The 17,947-nt window shown below is 62.0% G+C and overlaps 1 protein-coding gene across 5 annotated transcripts in view; it reads right to left on the bottom strand.

Annotated features, from left to right (window-relative positions):
* Window positions 1-920: 920 nt before the first annotated feature.
* Window positions 921-17,947, bottom strand: part of STAT3 (signal transducer and activator of transcription 3) — a 33,850-nt gene continuing 16,823 nt past the window's right edge. For 2 of the 5 annotated variants that reach the window (XM_044999794.1, XM_044999795.1), the window contains exons 2-24: window positions 16,375-16,520; window positions 15,187-15,331; window positions 13,491-13,589; window positions 12,784-12,879; window positions 12,590-12,671; window positions 11,841-11,935; window positions 10,935-11,086; window positions 10,265-10,423; window positions 10,033-10,125; window positions 9,005-9,064; window positions 8,629-8,658; window positions 8,422-8,515; window positions 8,268-8,315; window positions 7,783-7,866; window positions 7,227-7,325; window positions 6,494-6,629; window positions 5,960-6,012; window positions 5,783-5,877; window positions 4,766-4,905; window positions 4,083-4,298; window positions 3,786-3,828; window positions 3,256-3,368; window positions 921-3,023 (exon numbers count right to left, since the gene is read on the bottom strand). In XM_044999794.1, the coding sequence (XP_044855729.1) occupies window positions 2,968-3,023; window positions 3,256-3,368; window positions 3,786-3,828; window positions 4,083-4,298; window positions 4,766-4,905; window positions 5,783-5,877; window positions 5,960-6,012; window positions 6,494-6,629; window positions 7,227-7,325; window positions 7,783-7,866; window positions 8,268-8,315; window positions 8,422-8,515; window positions 8,629-8,658; window positions 9,005-9,064; window positions 10,033-10,125; window positions 10,265-10,423; window positions 10,935-11,086; window positions 11,841-11,935; window positions 12,590-12,671; window positions 12,784-12,879; window positions 13,491-13,589; window positions 15,187-15,331; window positions 16,375-16,502 (2,316 nt within the window). In that variant the 5' untranslated portion in view covers window positions 16,503-16,520 and the 3' untranslated portion in view covers window positions 921-2,967. Of the gene's footprint in view, window positions 3,024-3,255; window positions 3,369-3,781; window positions 3,829-4,082; window positions 4,299-4,765; window positions 4,906-5,782; window positions 5,878-5,959; window positions 6,013-6,493; window positions 6,630-7,226; window positions 7,326-7,782; window positions 7,867-8,267; window positions 8,316-8,421; window positions 8,516-8,628; window positions 8,659-9,004; window positions 9,065-10,032; window positions 10,126-10,264; window positions 10,424-10,934; window positions 11,087-11,840; window positions 11,936-12,589; window positions 12,672-12,783; window positions 12,880-13,490; window positions 13,590-15,186; window positions 15,332-16,374; window positions 16,521-17,947 lie in introns of those variants that run through there. The other 3 variants (XM_044999796.1, XM_044999797.1, XM_044999798.1) reach the window with 3 other exon arrangements.

Here is a 17,947-nt window from a genome sequence, read left to right as displayed (position 1 = left end):
TGGCTGCCTTGTGGATAAATGCAGAGCACCGCACACTGGAGAACAAGCCCAGCTCTAGATACAGTCACGGGATCCAAGTTAGCCGTTACCACGCCGAGCTCTTGGAGTCAGCGTGGAGAGTTCTCTGTAAACAGCCAATCAACGTGCAGCAGCAGCCAAAAAAGCGAATTATATTAGGAACCACGAGGCAAGGGCTAGAGAAGACAGAAGACATCATAATGCCTCTCTCTAACTCCACGGTACGCCTACAGCTTGGCTCCTGCGTGCAGATCTGGTCAACCTCTCTTTTTCTAAGGTACAGAGAAGGACAACAAAAATGCTTCTGCGTATGGACCAGCTTCGATCTGAGGAGAGACTGAAAAGATGGGGACTGTTCAGCTTGGAAAAGAAACGGCTACAGGGGATACGAGAGGTCTCAAATGATGGGGTGGAGAAAGTGTTATTTACCCCTTCACAGACCACAAGAACCAGGGGTCAGGCACTGAAATTAACAGCAGCAGTTTTCAAACAGACAAAAGCAAGTACGCCAGGCAATGCCCCCTCCCCTGGGGAACTCTGCCAGGGCATGGTGTGAAGGCCACACCAATAACAGGGTTAAAAAATGAACTAGATACATTCATGGACGACAGGTCCCCGAATGGCCATTAGCCACGACGGTCAAGGACACAAGCCCATGGTCCGGGTGTCCCCGCCGCCTGTTTACCAGAAGCCGGGACTGGCTGACAGGAAGGATCACTCAATAAAGTTACTCTGTTCTGGTAATTCCCTTTGAAGCAGCAGGCACTGGGCTTTGCCAGCAGCCAGGGTACTGGGCTAGATGGACCATTGCTCTGACCGCGTCTGGCCGTTCTTGCCCCTGGGTTTTGCATTTAACCCGACCCTCTGAGCGACGGCTTTGAGATTAATCCAGCTGGAGCGCAGTCGCTTTAGCACCTTTATTTAGGAGAAAGTTAAAGCCTGTAAATACAGCAATAAAATATACAAAAAATAAAATCTTTACAGTATTGAGCGTCACTAGGGGACGTACAGGCCGGAGGCGGATGGATGACGGAGAAGCAGAGAGGCAGGCAGGGAGGTGGTGGTGGAAGGAGGCAGCTGTTGTGTTAAGAAATAAACCCGGGTCAGCAAACAGCGTTCACCTAGGTCTGCACTAAAGGGCCAGTTTGGTGAGCGTGAGCCCACGCAGTGCACTAGTGCAGAGCACTAGCCCCGTGCGAAGGCTGCCCGTGGTGTAGGGCCTGAAGCAGCAGCTCAGAACAGGTGCTTGCTGCCGCCCCAGCATGGGGCTTCTCCAGGCTTCTGGGTTAAGAAAAGGAAACACCCACAAGTGTCTAGACGCCTGGGTTTAGACCACACTGTAAAATGCAGATAGCTCTCGCTCTGCACCCCCGCGCCCCTCACCCACCAGCAGCACATGCTGATTCAATACTGGGATCCATTAAGCCTGAGAAATGCAAAGCCCGGCACTTGGTTACTCTATTTGGTTACGTACAGCGTAGGACTGTGTGTAATGGCTTCATACAGTCGCCCTGACTCGCTGCAGGGCGACCCAGGCTCCATGGCGGAGATCCACCTTCTCTGACCCACAACACTTTGCTGGCCATTTGGCACGTTTCCGGCAGAGGCTGGGAGAGTCGTTGCTTTCCTCCTGCAGCCCTCACCCCACACAGCTGGCTGGGAGGTGGCTGCTGACTCTCCTAGGCCATCCAGCCTGCTAGCTTATCGCTGAAAAAACCACCTCAGACTGAAACGAAAGGCAAAGGCCCCCAGGTTTGTCTGGCGCCTGCCACTGTGTTTCGCTCTCAGCCCGATAGGCCTGCGGGGTTTAAACTCTGGCTGGAGAGCGCCATGGACACTGTTTGATTCAGGGCCCTGAAGGGCCCAGCAGCTGGGGCAGGGATGGGGGGCAGTCGGGTTACACCAGAGAGCGGATCGGTAACCCAGGGCACCCCACTGTCACTGCAGGGACCACCTGGAGGAAGGACCCAGCTGCGTGGGATCAGAGAGCATGGGGACGGCGACAGTGCGTGGATCGGGTGTGCCAGGGAGAGAACTGTTGTCTTGCTCCCTGGAGATGGCCCCCCGCAGCCCCCGCACACAGGGCAGGCCCATTTCCAGGGGGCTTGCCTGGACGGGGAGGCGGGCGCCTGGCTTGCTCGTCGCCCATGCTGGGTGCAGCCTGAGCCCCGGCAGACGGGCAGGGAGCTGAACCGCGCCATTTGCATCTGACTCCAGCTCAGGGGCCAGGACAGCTGCTCCCCACGTTGGAGACAGATCGGTTGGGCCACCTGTTACCCCAGCACCGGGGCTGACGGCCCATCCAGCCCAGCCTCCAGCCTTTCCTGGAGGCCAGAACCAAGTGCCTCCCGCGAGGCACCACCACTCTGGGATAACCTGCCTGTAGGGGGAAGTCGCTTGACAGCCCCTTTGTTCGACGCCAGCTGGTGCCCGAGGCAGATCAGCCCGGCGCGTTCTCCGCACTCCTCACCCCTACGCTGACTAGCTAAAGCTCTTGGTGTTAGGACTGCTGGGTTCCAAGGCTCCTTTCCCGGCTGCCTCAAAGAAACGGCCTGTTGGTTGAAATCCTCGTGGGGATTTGGATGTTAGCGCAGGGACGAGCTGGGAGAAGGGCGTCTGGCAGCGCTGCAGGTCTGGAAAGCGCTTCGCACGGATGGAGGCGGCAATCAGATGCTAACAGGCACTTGATCGAGCAGAAAACGTTTGTTATGGAAGGAAATAGAAAAAAGGTTCCCTCCCCTCAGCCCCCCGACCCCAGCTCCGAGCGCCAGCTGGGTGCTCCGGTTAGACGGCTGAGAGCTGATCGGGACCCCCAGGCCAATGTCTCTCCCCAGGGAGCAGCCCGGGGACGCTCTGGGGCACGGAGCGAACACATGACCTAGCAGGACGAGGGAATGACGGAGCCGGGGAAGCGAGAGTTGTCGAGACGCGGAGCCGGGCGCGTGGCCCTCACATGGGCGAGGCAGCACACTCCGGAGTCAGCTCCATGTCGAAGGTCAGAGACTCTGCAGGGAAACAGGGACAGGGGGCCAGTCAGATGGGGGGAAGCCCCCAGAGCCGGCTGGACACAACATGCCTCTCCCAGATGGAAGGGTCTAAGGGGAGCCTGGGCTCTCAGAGGGGGCTGGCGCCAGCCCTGGAGTCCCCTGCCGGCTCCAAGTGATCAGAGGCCCCAGGTCCTGGGGCACTGAGGGCCCCGGGTTTCTATGTCCAGGGGGCCAGGCCCTGCCCACTTACCAAACTGGCCTCCTGCGCTGGCCTCCGCTCCCTCGCTGTTATTGCCAAACTGCATGAGCGAGTCCAGCGTGCGCGGGGACATGGGCAGGTCGATGGTGTTGCTGCAGGTTGTTCTGTAGCGGGAGGGGGTGGGAGACAGCACAAGAGAAGCCATGAGAGGCCAAGAGCCGGGCCCATCACTGCGGCAGCGTCGGGCGGAGCTGGGCCTGTGGGGGGGGGGGGGGGGGCAATGACACAGGAAGGATGGTGCCCTGGGATCAATGCCCAGCTCTGCGCCCACTTCCTGGGTGACCCTGTGCCTTTCGGTCCCACTTCTCCCAAATGGGGAGAACCCCCTTGCCCCTACTCCCCGTGGGGCTGAGCCAGCGAGTCTCTCAGCTCCTTGGGATGGGGCGTCTCCGTGCGCGTCTGCGCAGAACCCAACAGGGCCAGATCTTGGGCTCGCTGCACCCGAGTCTGGCTCTCAGTCGAGGCACGTCTGTCGTGCAGCGCAACCCTGTGCTCAGACACCTTCCTCAGAGAGCACTTACGGGGTGACGCAGATGAACTTGGTCTTCAGGTACGGCGCAGTGCCTGTGGGGAGAAGAGCCGGTTAGCTGAATGCCGTCTGTCCCAGCCCGGTCGGCCCTGCTATCGGGATACCCAGCCAGCCGCAGGGGGGCCGGCTTCTCTACCCACGAGCACAGGAAGCATCGAGCAGGCAGGGAGGCAGCTCCCTGCCATTGTGACACTGGCCGTTCCCGGCTGCCAGATCTCCCCCACGCTCCCTCTCCGCAGAGCTCCCGCCAGCCGCTGGACAGAGACAGCCGGGGCGGAATGTCAACGACTACCTGAGTCCGTAGCTTCGGGGTGCTCCTGGCTCTCCGGGCGACAGTATTTCCCAAAGGCTTCCTCCTTGGGGATGTCGGGGTACAGGTAGACCAGGGGCGAGACCAGGATGTTGGTGGCATCCATGATTTTGTAGCCCATGATGATTTCCGCGAACGACATGCTGTTGAGCTGCTGCTTGGTGTAGGGCTCCACAGACTGGATCTGGGTTTTCCCTGGAGGAGGCGGCAGCATTTCACGTGGGCCCGTTCCTGGCTCACTGGGGAAACGCCCCACAGAACAGCCAGGAACAGAGACAGCCCACCCAGCCGTCGCTAGCCGCAGCGGAGCAGCTGCGTAAGAACAGAGGCAGGTTCTGGGCATGGCCGCATGGAGCCCGGGGATCCAGGTTCCGGGGAGGTGCAGAACACCAGGCGTTCAGCATCCTGGGGCTGGTTGCTACGGTCCCACAGCTCATGTGACCGGTCAGGGGGAGGGAGGGGCAGTGTTTAGAGTGTTGGCTGGGGACTTCCAAAGTGGGGTTCAAGCCCCCCGTGACCCTGGCCGACTCTGCTGGGTGGCAGAGTCGATTGCAGGGCAGGGCAAAGACACGCTACGATCACAGTAATGGGACCACGCGACTCCCCCCGGCTCGGCGACCGGCCCCGTCCGGACACACACGCGCAGCCCGCAGGGCGCATACCGCTGATGTCCTTCTCCACCCAGGTGAAGGTGATGCCCCCCTCCTTGCTGCTCTCGCTGAACCGCAGCAGGAAGGTGCCTGGCGGCTTGGTGCTCAGGATGGCCCGCTCCCGCTCCTTGCTGATGAACCCCATGATGTACCTGGCAGAGGGGAGACAGCGCTGAGCCACACGGCGACCGGCTCCATCGCCACCTCCCTCCCCCACCTCCAGAGCCCCGTGGCCGCACGCCGGGGCCCACGGGTTATCGGCAGAAGGGATCCCTCGCCCTGCTGCTGCGGACGGTTGCTAGGCGCGGTCCCAGTGGGCCTGAGGACTACCTGAAGCGACTGGGAGAGGAAGTTTCTCCAGGGGCTGATTTGCCCCTGGGCGTTGGCTGAGGCAGATCCATTGAGCACAGCATGGTTCTTCCTGCTAGTTGTCACCATGCTGCCAATGCCGCGGCCGGGAGGGAAGGAGGAGGTGGTGGTCCAGCCCCCATGTGTATCCTCAGAACCTGCTGCCAGTTTGATACACCAGGGCTAACGGGCCGGCTCACATGTCCTGAGGGCCCGACAGCGACAGCAAAGCTTCCTAGCGCTCAGTCCAGAAAGGACCAGCCGAGCCCCCAGCCTGACCGGCACCACGCAGGCCAGAGATCCCACCCGGCTCCAGCGTCCAGCCCACAGCGTGGAGCGGAGCTAGGGCACGTTTCAGGAAGAGACCCCAGTCCTGGTTCAAAGCCTGCACCGCAGCCCTGGCTCAGCTGTTCCCAGGGCTAATGCCCCCCCAGTAAAGCGTGCGCCCCCCCATTTCTAAACTGCATCAGCTCCTGAAACAAAGTTCACTAACCGCAAAGGGCCCCAGCGTGGCTCAGAGCCCAGGGGAGCTCACAGGGGCTGGCATTAGGGAAAACGCCCCAGGCTTCGGGAGTCATGGACCCCCACCCCAGCCCCCACAGCTCCTGTCTCTGCCCCTCCGTCCCCTGGCCCAGGCCCCTGCCCAGCTGCAGGGTCCCAGGGCTTGTGGCCACGGCTCACCCTTCGTTCCACAGCGCCAGGATGTATTTCTTCACGAGGTCGATGATGTTGTCCAGCCAGACCCAGAAGGAAAACCCTTTGCCGGCCATGTTTTCCTGCGGAGGAGAGAGACATGCCAGGTCAGCGCAGGCCAGGGAGGGGAGCGTGGAGCAGGGCGCACCGCGGGGCAGCTCTCACCTTGCAGAACTTGGCCCACGTGATCTGGCAGCCAGAGTAGTTGACGCCTGGCCCTGGGTGGGGACAGAGCAGGTCGTTAGCACTGGAGAGATTTCCTTAACGAGCGGCATTTCCATGGGTCCATGAACGGAGCCCAACCGCAGAGCCCCACACGCCACAGGGGATCTCGCGGCAGGTGCTGCTGCCACCACACTCCTGGCTAGCGAGTCAGGCCGGGAACAAACTCCGCCTCTGCCTTCGGCCTGCGTCACTTGGCACAGACCCTGCCATGCCACTCGAAAGCCGCCTGGGCAGGGCAGACAGAGCTCACCGGGGCCCAGGCCTCCTGCCGAGTTTCACCCCCCCACACCAACACCCAGCTCGCCCCGGCTGGAAGAACGCCAGCCACAAGCCTCTCTCTCTCTCTCTCTCTCTCTCGCACTCGCTGCCTGGGTCCCGAAGCATTGGGACCAGGCTCCCCCTGGCCCAGGGACAGAGCCCACACCCGCCTGCCTAAGGGATTTAGAATCCACAGGCGCGGGCAGGGCAGGTTACCTAGGAGTTTCTCGGCCAGCGTGGTCAGTTGTTCGATGCTGAGACCCCGCTTGGTGGTGGAGGAGAACTGCCAGCTCAGAACCTCGGCCACCTGGTCCCACGTGCCGATCGGGGGCTTGGTGAAGAAGTTCACGTTCTGTGGAAGGAAACGAAACCTCCCTGTGGGTGACGCAGACAGAGGCCAGGAAACACAGCAGCTTGCAGTGGTCAGCCCGAGCCCCCAGCCCCCTTTGACAGGGTACCGTGGGCGAAGGGCTGCCGTCCCGTGGGCGGTGCTTCTGCCACCTGCCAGCAATTGCCTCTTGCCATGACTCAGTTTCCCCTCTTCTCCTCTCTGCCTCGTCTGGGAAGCTCTCGGAGGCAGGGACTGTCTCACTGTCTACGTGCAGCACCAGGGCCCCCGATCTCAGATCATAGCAGTCCCAGTTACAGGGGTTCCTGCGGCTCCAGCCTCCAGGCTGCGGCCTCTGACCACGCGACAGACCTGCGCAGACTCAGCCCTCGCACAAGTGACCGGGCTCAGGCAGGCCAGCCATGCACCACGCCCGCTCAAAGCGCTGCCGACGTGCGGCGCACAGACTCGGGTTCGGAGGATGTTTCACACGAGTCTGACCTGGAGCGGTCAGGCCCAGGCAGCTCAGCTGGGCAGAGACAGGCGCTCTCAGGGTAGCCCCTCAGGGGCCCCCACCGAATCTCTTCCACCCAGGGGCCACGCGGCGGGCCGGGCACGTACCTTGGGGTTGTTTGTCAGCATGTTGTACCACAGGATGGACGCCCAGGCGTTGGGCATCTGGCAGATGTTGGAGATGACCACGACGGGCAGCGAGTGGGTCTAGAGAGATGAGACACGGTTGTTTCCTTAGGCCCCTCTGCACACCCCCTGCCCGCCCCGGCCCCATCTCCTGGCCCAGACCCTGCAGTGCTCTGCAAGCCGAGCCGTCTGGGCCAGGAGTCCCGATGCGAGCGCAGTCTCGTCTCTCGCGCGCTCTCCCTGCTCAAGCCGGCCGCCCCCTCTGCCGTGAGCGGCTTCACCCAGTGCTAAGGCCACAGCAGCATCCTGGGAGCCTCACGAAGGCCAGCGATCGAGGAGAGAGACGGTGCTCTGCCTAACGCTCTGCGTTCCCGCAGGAGGGGCCTTTTCTCCCACAGGCCTGGCCAAGCCATCGGAGAAGCGGGCCCTTTCTCTGAGGGGGAAGCCGGCAGCACCCTCCCAGCTGGGCTGGGCGACCCCCTACTGCTCCCGCCAGGTGCAGGAAGCTCCACCCGGCAACGATTCCCACAGGACTCACCTCCAGGTCGATCTTCAGGCCCTGGTGATAGACCTCGGTCTCGAAGGTGATGAGGTGCAGCTCCTCCGTGACGATCAGGGAGGCCTGGGAGGGCGACAGGGCGTTCAGAGGACGCCGGCTTCCCCCGCACCCCTGCAGGCCTGGCGGCCAACAGACCAGGTGCTGCTCTGGGTCACAGAGCCGCATGGGCGCCAGTGGGCTGGCAGCCGGGCACAGCGAGGCCAGCAGCAGCCTGTTCACCCCAGACAGCCTGCGGGTACTCGGGCGTGACCCCTTTTGCAGCCCACTGGGGTGTGGCTTTGCCTCCCTGCAGAACGCGGCGCACAAAACCTTCCCTACGGACGGTCTGGAGAAGAGAACTCCAGGGAGCTCTGGAGGGGGGCCTGGGGGGAGCTCTCCCAGCCCAGAGGGAGGGGACCAGAGGGGTTTCTATCAGGGCCCCCAAGGCCACCTCTCCGGCCACACGCGCAGGCTCGGACACTCACGTCGCAGTTGGCTCTGCCCCCGTTGCCGCACCTCTGCTCCCGCAGCGTCTGCAAAGAGAAGAGACAAGCTAAAACCCAGGCCAGCCGCCGGGCCAGGCCAGGCCCCTGGGCCCCCAGACCCCCGGGCCCCCAGACCCCCGGGCCAGCCACCCACCAGGTGCTTGAACTCCGCCGACAGGCTGCCGTTGTTCGACTCCTCCATGTTCATGACCTTAGTGTTCGTCCCCAGGATGTTAAACTTCCGGGACCTGGAGGGGGAGAAGGACGGTTAGGACCCCCCAGAGCCCAGCAACAGCGCAGGGGGCAGGACGACAGGCGCATCGGGGGACGGAGAAAGACGAGACGCGTTGGCTCCACTTACCCCCGGAGCGCGGCAACGTCCCCAGAGTCCCTGCAGAGGAGAGAGAGGCGCAGAGTTGGTTCGTGCCGGAGTGGAGGGCATGTCCCATTCACACACCCCCACCCAGGTGGGCACCGCAGCTCCCAAGGGGCCCTGACTCGGTGCGGACGGCTCATGTGCGCTCTGACCCCAGCACCCCAAGGAGGACCACGTGCAGTGGGTGTGAAAGCCTCCCCTGTGCCCAGGGCACCGCTTCACCCCACGGAGCCCTCGCTCGTGCTGGGTCTCGGCACAGGAGCGGATTCCCCCAGGAGAGGCTGGTGCCTGGGCAGAGCCCATGGCCTCCGCTTGCCCCTCTGTTCAGCAACTCCATCCCAGCCCAGAGTGCGACACTCACTTGTCAATGCAGACTTTAATCTTCAGCTGGTAGTTCAGCTCAGGGAACTTGACGAGTAACCTGTGGGAAGGTAGCAGGCGTTTCTGCATGAGCCGTTTGGACACCAGAGCAGCCTTCGCTGGTGGCAATGAGCCGAGATCCCGGGAGAATCGCAGGAGGTTTACGCACCACTTAGAGCGGCAGAGCCGTGTGCACTTCCCTGGCCACACCACTGCGCACAACGTGTGGTGCAGCTGGGGCAGCACCGTGCCCATGAAGGCTCCTCGGCAAAGGCCCAGGGATGTCCCCGTTTCTGGGAGATCAGAACCCCATTCCCAGGGCATCTGCCCGCGCAGCTGCTGTCAAGCGTGCTGGGAACTGCGGGTGCTCTGAGGATCCGGCTGTTAGCACCCACTGCCCCCTGGCTCCCCCATGCTCTCAGCTGGGGATCTGACCAGGGAAGGGACTGGTCCCAGGCCACGCGGCAGAAATGGGATCAGTACTCCGGAGCCCCCGGCCCTCCCCACTCTACACCAGCTGCTGGAGGACACCACCGCACTGGGGCCTTTGCCTCCAAACCCAGGGGCTGGGGTCATGCTGCTCTTGCTGCCAAGCGTTGCAATGTTCCAGAGCAGAAAGGTGCCGTGCGGGAGAGGCTGGGCTGGAGGAGACCGGCCATACTGGGAACATGGCGACAGGAGCCAGGCACGTCGGCCGGCAGAGGCACCACTTCCCAAGAGATCGGTCGAGGCAGAAATGCCACCAGGAGCCTCCCGCCTGCCCCTGCTGCAGGGGCAGAGGAACAAGAACCCGCAGGGTCTCTGGGAACAGAGCAGCTGGTGCTGCACCAGCAACTGGCCTGCTCCTGAAGCACCACCGCCCAGGGCCGGCCACTCAGGCCAGATTCTCCGCCCTGGCAGCACGGATGTTCTCCAACCAAACTAAGGAGCGAAAGGACCCTCCGGACGCACACTAACAGTTGCCACGCGTTTGGCCTCCCCACCTCGACAGCGGCCCTTGAGCTTCCCCCAGCACAAACCAAGACTCACCTGACTTTGGTGGTGAACTGCACGCCGGTTTTGATGACCAGGGGGCGATCCGGGTGCATGGGCATGCAGGGCTGCCTCTCCACCACGAAGGCGCTGCGGGACGAGAGCACACGGAGCGTCATGCTCAGACACCCACGCTGCCAGCCTCACCCTGCGATAGCTGCTCCCAGACGCGCACAGGCTCAGCGGGAGCAGCTCTTTGTCCTCGTGACCCGGGAAGCGCCCACGGTACCTTTTCATTAGATTCCTGAACAGCTCCACGATCCTCTCCTCCAACATGGGCCGGTGCTGGACGATCGGGTCTCCTTTGTAAGAGACTTTCTGCTGCAGCTCCTCTAGCTTCTTGATCTGCTGCCGTGTCTGAAGCTGGGACTCTGCGAGGGACGTGATCCTAGAGGAGGGGGGAAGCCACGTTAGCGAGCTGAGAGCACCTCTCACTAGTTCAGCCCACTACCGTCCTGCACACCAGCAATCTGCCGCCTGCAGAGGGGAGACTCCTGGCTCCCTGCTCGGTACCTTCCCCCCAGGCGGCAGGAGAACGCTGGAGGCACAGACAAGTTTTGCAAAGGAGAACTCTGTAAATTGCTCAGTAGCGGCCTGGGCAGGGCCCTGAGTCTTCACAGCCACCTTGCAAGATCCCACTGGCCGGGACGAATGATTTGATTTGACAGGCAAACCAACCACCATTAATTCTTCCGGCAACCAGGCGGGCTGGTACAGGACACGTCTGGGCTGGGGAAACACTGGGGACTGTTCGGCCAGGCGGGAGGAGGGTCCCGGGACAGAGATCCGTTCCTGGTGGTTTGAATTAAAGCCCTGCTTGGGATCCGAGCAGCACCCAGCCAGCTCTCAGTGGGGAGCACTAATGGGGACAGGCTATTGAGGGGCTCACGGGTTCTCACCAATTTTCCAGGCGATCCAGGCAGATGTTGGGAGGGCCCCCGATACAGGCGATTTGCTGCCTTCTCTTCCAGTCAGCCAGCTCCTCGTCTGCCAGCGTCTTCTGCACATACTCCATGGCTGACAGCAGCCCGGCCAGTTCGCTCACAATCCCCTAAGCAAGGGAACAGGACGGTCAGGTATCGCCGGATCCCTCCGGTCCCTGCAAGTTCTAGATCCCTTAGACGGGAGGGCCCCTGCAAGGCACCTGCAGCTCTGCCGGCACCAGTGGCTTCTACAGCGGCTCTGTGCACGTGTTCTGGTCTAGCCAGTCCTTATACCAAGCCCCTCACCGTGGTATCTGAGCGCCCCGACACTGAATTTAGGGACAGATGTTCAAGTGCTCAGTGCCCAGAGGTGGGGCCAGATTGCCCAGCTCAGCTCCCAACCTGCCAAGCTCCATTGTGGCCATGGGTCATGGTGCCTACATGTGAGCAGAGCCCTTCGGGGGGGGGTCTGGCCCCGGGCTGCTCTCCGCACACGGGACGCACCACGAACACACAGCAGCTGGGAAGGGGATTTGTTCAGCCACTGCACACCCCTGGGTGGGGGCTTTTCGCTTTCAAACAGAATCAGCAGAAGTCAGGGCTGGGTAGGTCTGAAAGCGTCTGCACCGGGTTAGCGAGATCACACAAAATACGTCTGACGTGTGCGCATGGACAGGACGGGAGCGTCCTGCTACGCAGCTCAGCTGCCCTTCGGCACGAGGCCACTTGCTGAAAGAGGCAGGACCTGCCTCCCGTCTTTTCTACCGGTGCCTAAGACAAGACAAGGCCGGTTTGGCGCCCGAGAGGGACCCGCCCGGGCGCTTTGACAAGCGAGGGCATGTGGGGGAGGGGAGGCCGAGCCGGGGGCAGAGAGCACGTTACTCTGCGCATTTGGTCCAGCGCCGTCAGCATCTGTTCCAGCTGCTGCATCTTTTGCCGCGTCACGGACTGATTGTTTCCGTTCAAATCCTGCATATCTGGGTGGGGAGAAGAGCGAGTTACTCACCCAACGCACGCGCCCCAAGGTCCCCCCAGCTCCCTGCTCCAACTCTAGGGGCGCTGGGGAGGGGCTGCCGCACCCCCGGCTCCAAGTGGTTTCCATCATGTGCAGGGTTTACAGTTCGGTTCAATAGCTTTCAGCACCCCCACGGATTGTTCCTGCACCTCCGTCCGGCCCCCAACACAGGAGTAGCAGACCACCCCCAACCTCTCACGCGTTTATCCTCACACCCCCGGTCAGCACCAGCGCCCCCAGGCAGTGGGGATCCCGAAGCCCAGACAGTGACCGTCACGCTGGGCCAGGATCCCCACTGCATGCCGGGGCTCAGAGCGCGATCGTCACACCAGGCTGGGCCGGCCTGAGGCGCAGAGCGCGAGCCCCACGGCCCCTGCCCGAGGCGCACGGACTGAGCGACTGTCCCAAGTCACAGGGAGTCTGTGGCTGAGCCAGGAATAGAACTGGGGTCTCCCGCGTTGCAGGCCAGTGCCCTGTCCTCGTCCTCACTGGGAGGAATGCCACGCTGGCTAAGTGCCGGGGCCACTCTCGGCGCTGGGCAGCGATGGCTCAGACAGGCCTCTCCAGATCACACCTCCCAGCACGTTCCCCTCCAGACAGGCGCTTCTCCCTTTACCTCCTTGGCTTTTCAGCGTCTTGTAGTTGAAGTCGAAGTCGTCCTGGAGATTCTCCACCACCTTCATCTTTTGCTCCAGATCCTGCAAGGCCGGGGGGGGGGGGGGTCATTTAGGGGCAGAGGCTCAAACGCACTCAGCAGGGCCAGGGGTGGGGATCCCCAAGGCTGGTCCCGGGGCAGCTAGGCTGACCTACCTGCACCCGCTTCCTCACGTCCTGTAGATGCTGCTCCAGCATCTGCTGCTTCTCCGTCACCACGGCGGCCGTGGGGTGTGACGCCTGCCCCCCTTGCTGCACAGGGCAAACAAGATGGGTGTTTAGGAGAGTCGGATCAGAGACCCTGCAGAAATACCGTGTGCCCGTGGGGGAGCCGCTTGCGCTGCTAGGGAGCTCCTGGAACGGCCGGGCAGCTCGGGCACTCTGGCCTCTTGGCTCAGGGCTTTGTAAGCAGATTTGCCTCCCCACCATGAATCAAACCAGCAGCATCGAGTGCTGGGATTGTGGCTGGGGGCCCCGACACTTAGCAGATGCCCCCACCCCCGCCCCACCCTGCCACCCAGCGTGACAAGCTGATGTGACGAGGAGAGAAGACAGGTGGATGCACAGACCGGGGGGGGGTGGGCAGTGACCCAGGGCCCTACCTAGCAAACACACGACAGCAGCCAAAGGCCCTTCGTTGGCGTCCTGCACTGCTGGAAACTCGCCGCTTTCCACGCACGCTGAACTAACATGGCCCCCACCCTGACGGATCCTGCAAACGGCCCCTCAAACCCCACAGGGTACCGCTTACACCCCACTTCCGCCCAAAGGGTGCGTAGGCCTGTTCGACATCAGGGTGGGGGGAGCGTCCGGCAGGGAACCGCCTCAGCAAAGAGCTGGAGCCCCCGCCCCCCCGCTCTCACCTGGGCCGCGGTTGCAGCTGTCTGGAGCAAGCGAGATTCTTCCCAGAGACACCGAGCCACAATCCGGGCAATTTCCATTGGCTTTTCCAGGTACCTGCTCTATATGCATTGTCGGAGAGGGGGACAGGAGAAAAACAGAACATCCAGCCAACGTTGAGCAGCTGACGCCAATGACAGATGGCCGAGCCTAGGGCACAGGCCGAGCGTTTCAGAGCCGGTCGGGGAATGGCTGAGGGGTTTAACAGGAGCTGGGAATCCCAGCCTGCTAGGCTGAGGTTTTCTCCCTCAAAACAAACCTGTCTAAACCGTAGAGTGGATTCATCTAGTTTTGCAGAGTCCAGCATGAGCTGCCGGTGCCCCCCTGGACACAGACGATCCACAAGTGCGTTTTACAAGCAGTTAGGAGAACCTGCCAAGCCCCCACCCCAGTGCCTCAGTTTCCCCAGGAAGTGACCTGATGTGATGGAGTAGGGACTGTCTGTGTGGGGGATGGGAGAGCCGGGGAGGACTTTAGGTGAGGGACAGGACCTAACCCTGTAACCTGAGCTAGGCAGGGGGGAGGGGTGCCAGCACCTTTGCCCGGGAAGCCGGACAAAGGAAGGGGCCGGCTGGAGGCAGTTCAGTTCAGTTTCGGTTTGGGGCTGGGGGGTTGGAGTTCAGGGAATCCCAAGCTAGGGACTAAGCTTCCTGAACCCCAGAAGGACTCGATTGAGGGGTCCTGGCTGTGCCTACAAGCTCTGCTGTAGCCTGCGTTCCTACTGTCCAATAAACCTTCTGTCTTACTGGCTGGCTGAGAGTCCCAGGAAGAGGGGTGCAGAGCCGGACTCCCCCACACTCCGTGACACCTGGTCACAGAGGGAATAATTGTCAGAGTTGGGACTAGAACCCAGGAGTCCTGGTCCCCAACCTCAGTAAGGCCTGGGGCGTGGCCCCAGCTCTGCTGGCCCCCTGGCCGGCTCGAACACAGCATGGAGGGCCCCAAGGGCTGTCAGACAGGAGAGCCAGGTCGCTGGGAGGCAGGAGGGTGACCAGTATAGCTACACTGGTGCAAACCCTCGTGTGGACAGTTCTACTGCGATACAGGGGCCACGACGGGGTGTCTGACCCCGCAACCGCCAGGAAAGGGTTAACGAGGTGCTACCCGTACACATGGGCAATAGGCTTGGAGGGAGGCGTAAAGGGGTGAAGCTGGGGGCTGGCTGGGAGGGGGTGCTGAGCTCTGACTCAGAGACAGGCCTGGCTGGGGTCAGGCGCTGACCCGAGACGCTGTCTTGCTGCCAGAGCCCCGAGGGAAGGCGATGCTGAGGTGGGACTGCTGCTTCGGCGTGGCTACCTGTGACCCGCCCGTTGCTGCCGAGCCAGACGCCGGCCGGGGACGCCCTGCCTGAAGGGGCGACAGCCCCATGCAAAGGGCCCAGCAGTGGTTCGTTGTGTGGCTACATGGTGCAGCTAGACAGGGCTTAAGGGTGAGTCGAGCCCATAAGTTTCAGGGGCCAGAGCTCAGGGAAGCAATCAGAGCACCCTTGGCAGCCGGTCGGGCCGAGAACCCCGCTGCGTCTGAGCACGGGAGATGCCGCCGCGTAGGAGAGCGGTGCTAGGTCAGGAGGCTGAGCCCCTCCCTGCCACCCGTGCTACTGACTCGAGGCTCTTTGTGGGACCCCCAGATCTGTAGCCCCCCCAGCTGCATGGCACCCACCTGCAGGAACTGTTTGATCCTGCGCAGGTTGTGCTGGTAGAGGACGTTGGATTCCTGCAGGAAGCGGCTGTACTGCTGATCGATCTCCCCCAGCAGGTTGTGGAACACCAGCGTGGCGTGGGACTCCTTGCTGGCAGCGTACGCCCTGCCGGGGAGGGACGGCAGAGAGGTGGGATTGAAATAAACCCACAGCACAGATGCAAGGAGGTGGGTAGGAACAGTCCGTGCACCAGCACCGGCCCCACTCTGCTCACCCCACCCTTAGCCCAGGATGACTCCATCAGCTGCATGGGAGCAACTCCCATGAGCACAGCGAGGGCAGGACCAGGCTCCCTGCTGGGACATGACCCCCCGGCGAGGGCCCCCTAAGAAAGCCCCAGTGAGAGCAAGAGACGCCGTCTGCATGCTTGAGTCGAGTGCTGCAGAAACCTGCTCATCCGTGCGTGCAGGCCCGACTCACTCATGCAGGCAGCCATGCATGCAAATTCTACGCAGCCATTTTTAGGCTGCCACTGACAGCTTGGCCTGAGCTAGTCTCTGCGAGCTCAGTACGTGCTCTGCATCGGTACCCTCCGCCTCCCGCCACAGAGAGAGTCTTCAAGAGCCAGCGCCCAATCCTGGACCCGCTTGCAATGTGTAATGTCAAATCCCCCATTAAACGTGCTCCCGTCCGTCTCCAGCACCGTGCACCTGGCTGCCCTACCTGCCTGCAGGTGTGACGCACACCAACGTTCACCGCCTTGGCGGCGTCAGGTCAGCCAGTGCCGCAGGCGAGAGAGGGGAGGGTAAGTGCTTGTGTTTGCAAATCCCTCCCTCCCCCGGCTCCAGTTCTAGGAGAGACGCTCAGCAAGGGTCAGATTCACCCTGTGCAAAGGGCTGAGCACCAGGGCCAGGCGGCCTGAAACCCACCGGGGGCGACTTCAATGGCACCTAGCCCTGGTATCGGCCCCGGGGAGAGCACCAGCCGGACAGCCACAGCAGGCCAGCTCCATTTGGCAACAGCAGCCCAAGTGCAGGAGGTTTGGAACAGAGGAATTGCCAGGCCAGGCGCCCCCAGTCTCCCGCCTCCAGCTGCTGCAGTTACGGGATCGTCATCCCCAGGTAAGTCCCATGCGCTGGAGGCTGGCTCATGCCCTGGAGCAGGCCGGCAGACACCCCAGCTGCCGCCGGCACGGCACAAGGACTTACCAGTCCTGGCTTTCGATCCAGGGGGCCAGGAACTGCCTGAGCTCCATGGGGAAGCTGTCGCTATAGAGCTGATGCAGCTGCTCCAGGTACCGCGTGTCCAGCTGCTGCAGCTGATTCCATTGCGCCATCTCGGCCGACTCTGGAACCTGGCAACACACAGAGAACCGCGTCAGAGCCGCAGGGCTGCCGAGCTGCTGGGGGCACATCTTAGTTCACCGGGGAAGGACTCCCGCGGGGCGTCGGCTGCACACTCGGACCCACACGGTGGAGGATGCTCCACGGGAGTGACTAGTGATTGTCATCACAGGCCTGTGGGGAGGGTCCCAGTTAGATTTTAACACCACCACCACTCCCCACTTTGCCAGGCTCCTCGCCCATCGGGTGGGCCGCCTGGAAGGGTGGCATCTCCCGTACTTGATCTGAGCCCAAAGCTCAGGTTTCTTTAAGGCTGATGGAAATCCCCTCGGCCACTTCTGAATTCAGCAGAAAGAACAGACCTGGTCTTCCCCATTTTCAGAAATGTTCCAGTCTTTGTTATCACCCCTCCCCCCACAGGAGACAAAAGTAACTCCCCCAAAATGCCACAGAGCAGCCTGCACTGAGCGCCTCCCCCGCGCATGGGGGAATTGCCAGAAGTGTTTCTATGAATCCTGTGCATGCCTCAGTTTCCCCACTTTGCATTGCTGGGGGGTGGGGGATGATGTCTGCTCTCAGCGCAGACTAACAGACTCTGCTGTCTGCCCAGAATGAGTCATTTTGAAATGGGCTGAAACTGGCCCAGTTCAGCAAGGGGCCCAGAGAACCAAGGACTCTCAGTCTCAGCAAGGAAGCGGAGCAGAGAGCCCAGGTGGAGAACAAAGGACGGAGGGGGGGGGGGGGGGGAGAGAAGCCTGGGCTCTGGAAGAAGCAGGAGCCCTCGCACCTGGCATCTGACAGGAGCCTGAAGATGCCTCAGGACAGCTTGGCTGGTGAATTGCTCTGGGTGGAGCAGAACGGACTCTGCTTTACCCTCCATTTCTCTGAGCTAACCTAAGCCAACCGGCCTGCAGCACGGCCAGTCCCCAGGTAACATTCGCAAACCAGGATTCCTGAGGTGTTGCTGCAAATACCTGCTGAGGCACCTGCGGGGCAGGAGTCTGCCTCAGGGGGCTTGCTGAGCAGAGCTCACAGGGCGAAGCAGGGGGGCTGCAGCCCAGCGTGGCCTGTCCTGAAGGTAGAGGGCCCCCCCAGGGGCCTGGGGCACTGAGGGGGTTCTCCCAGAGCCTGATCAAAAGCAGGGGTGTAGCTCCGATCCTGTGGATCCAGGGCACCAGGACTAGCTGCTATGGGCCGGCTTCCCCGGATGCTCACAGAAAGGCTCCGTGCAAAACTCAGCAGGACAAGTTGAAGGAATGAAAGCTGGCCAGAGGCAGGACCAAGTGCTCTGACTAGGGGATTTAGAGACACCTCAGGAATAATAGACAAACCCGATGACCTGAATCTCAGGCCTATCTTCTGACCCATCGGCCCTAGGGTACAGCTGCAGCTGGAAAGAAACTTGGTCTAGAATGAGCTACCAGAGTGAACAGATCTC

The sequence above is a fragment of the Mauremys mutica genome, chromosome 25 (assembly GCF_020497125.1).
Source record: "Mauremys mutica isolate MM-2020 ecotype Southern chromosome 25, ASM2049712v1, whole genome shotgun sequence".
Lineage (NCBI taxonomy): Eukaryota > Metazoa > Chordata > Testudines > Geoemydidae > Mauremys > Mauremys mutica.
This window is presented reverse-complemented; position numbering and strand designations above follow the sequence as displayed.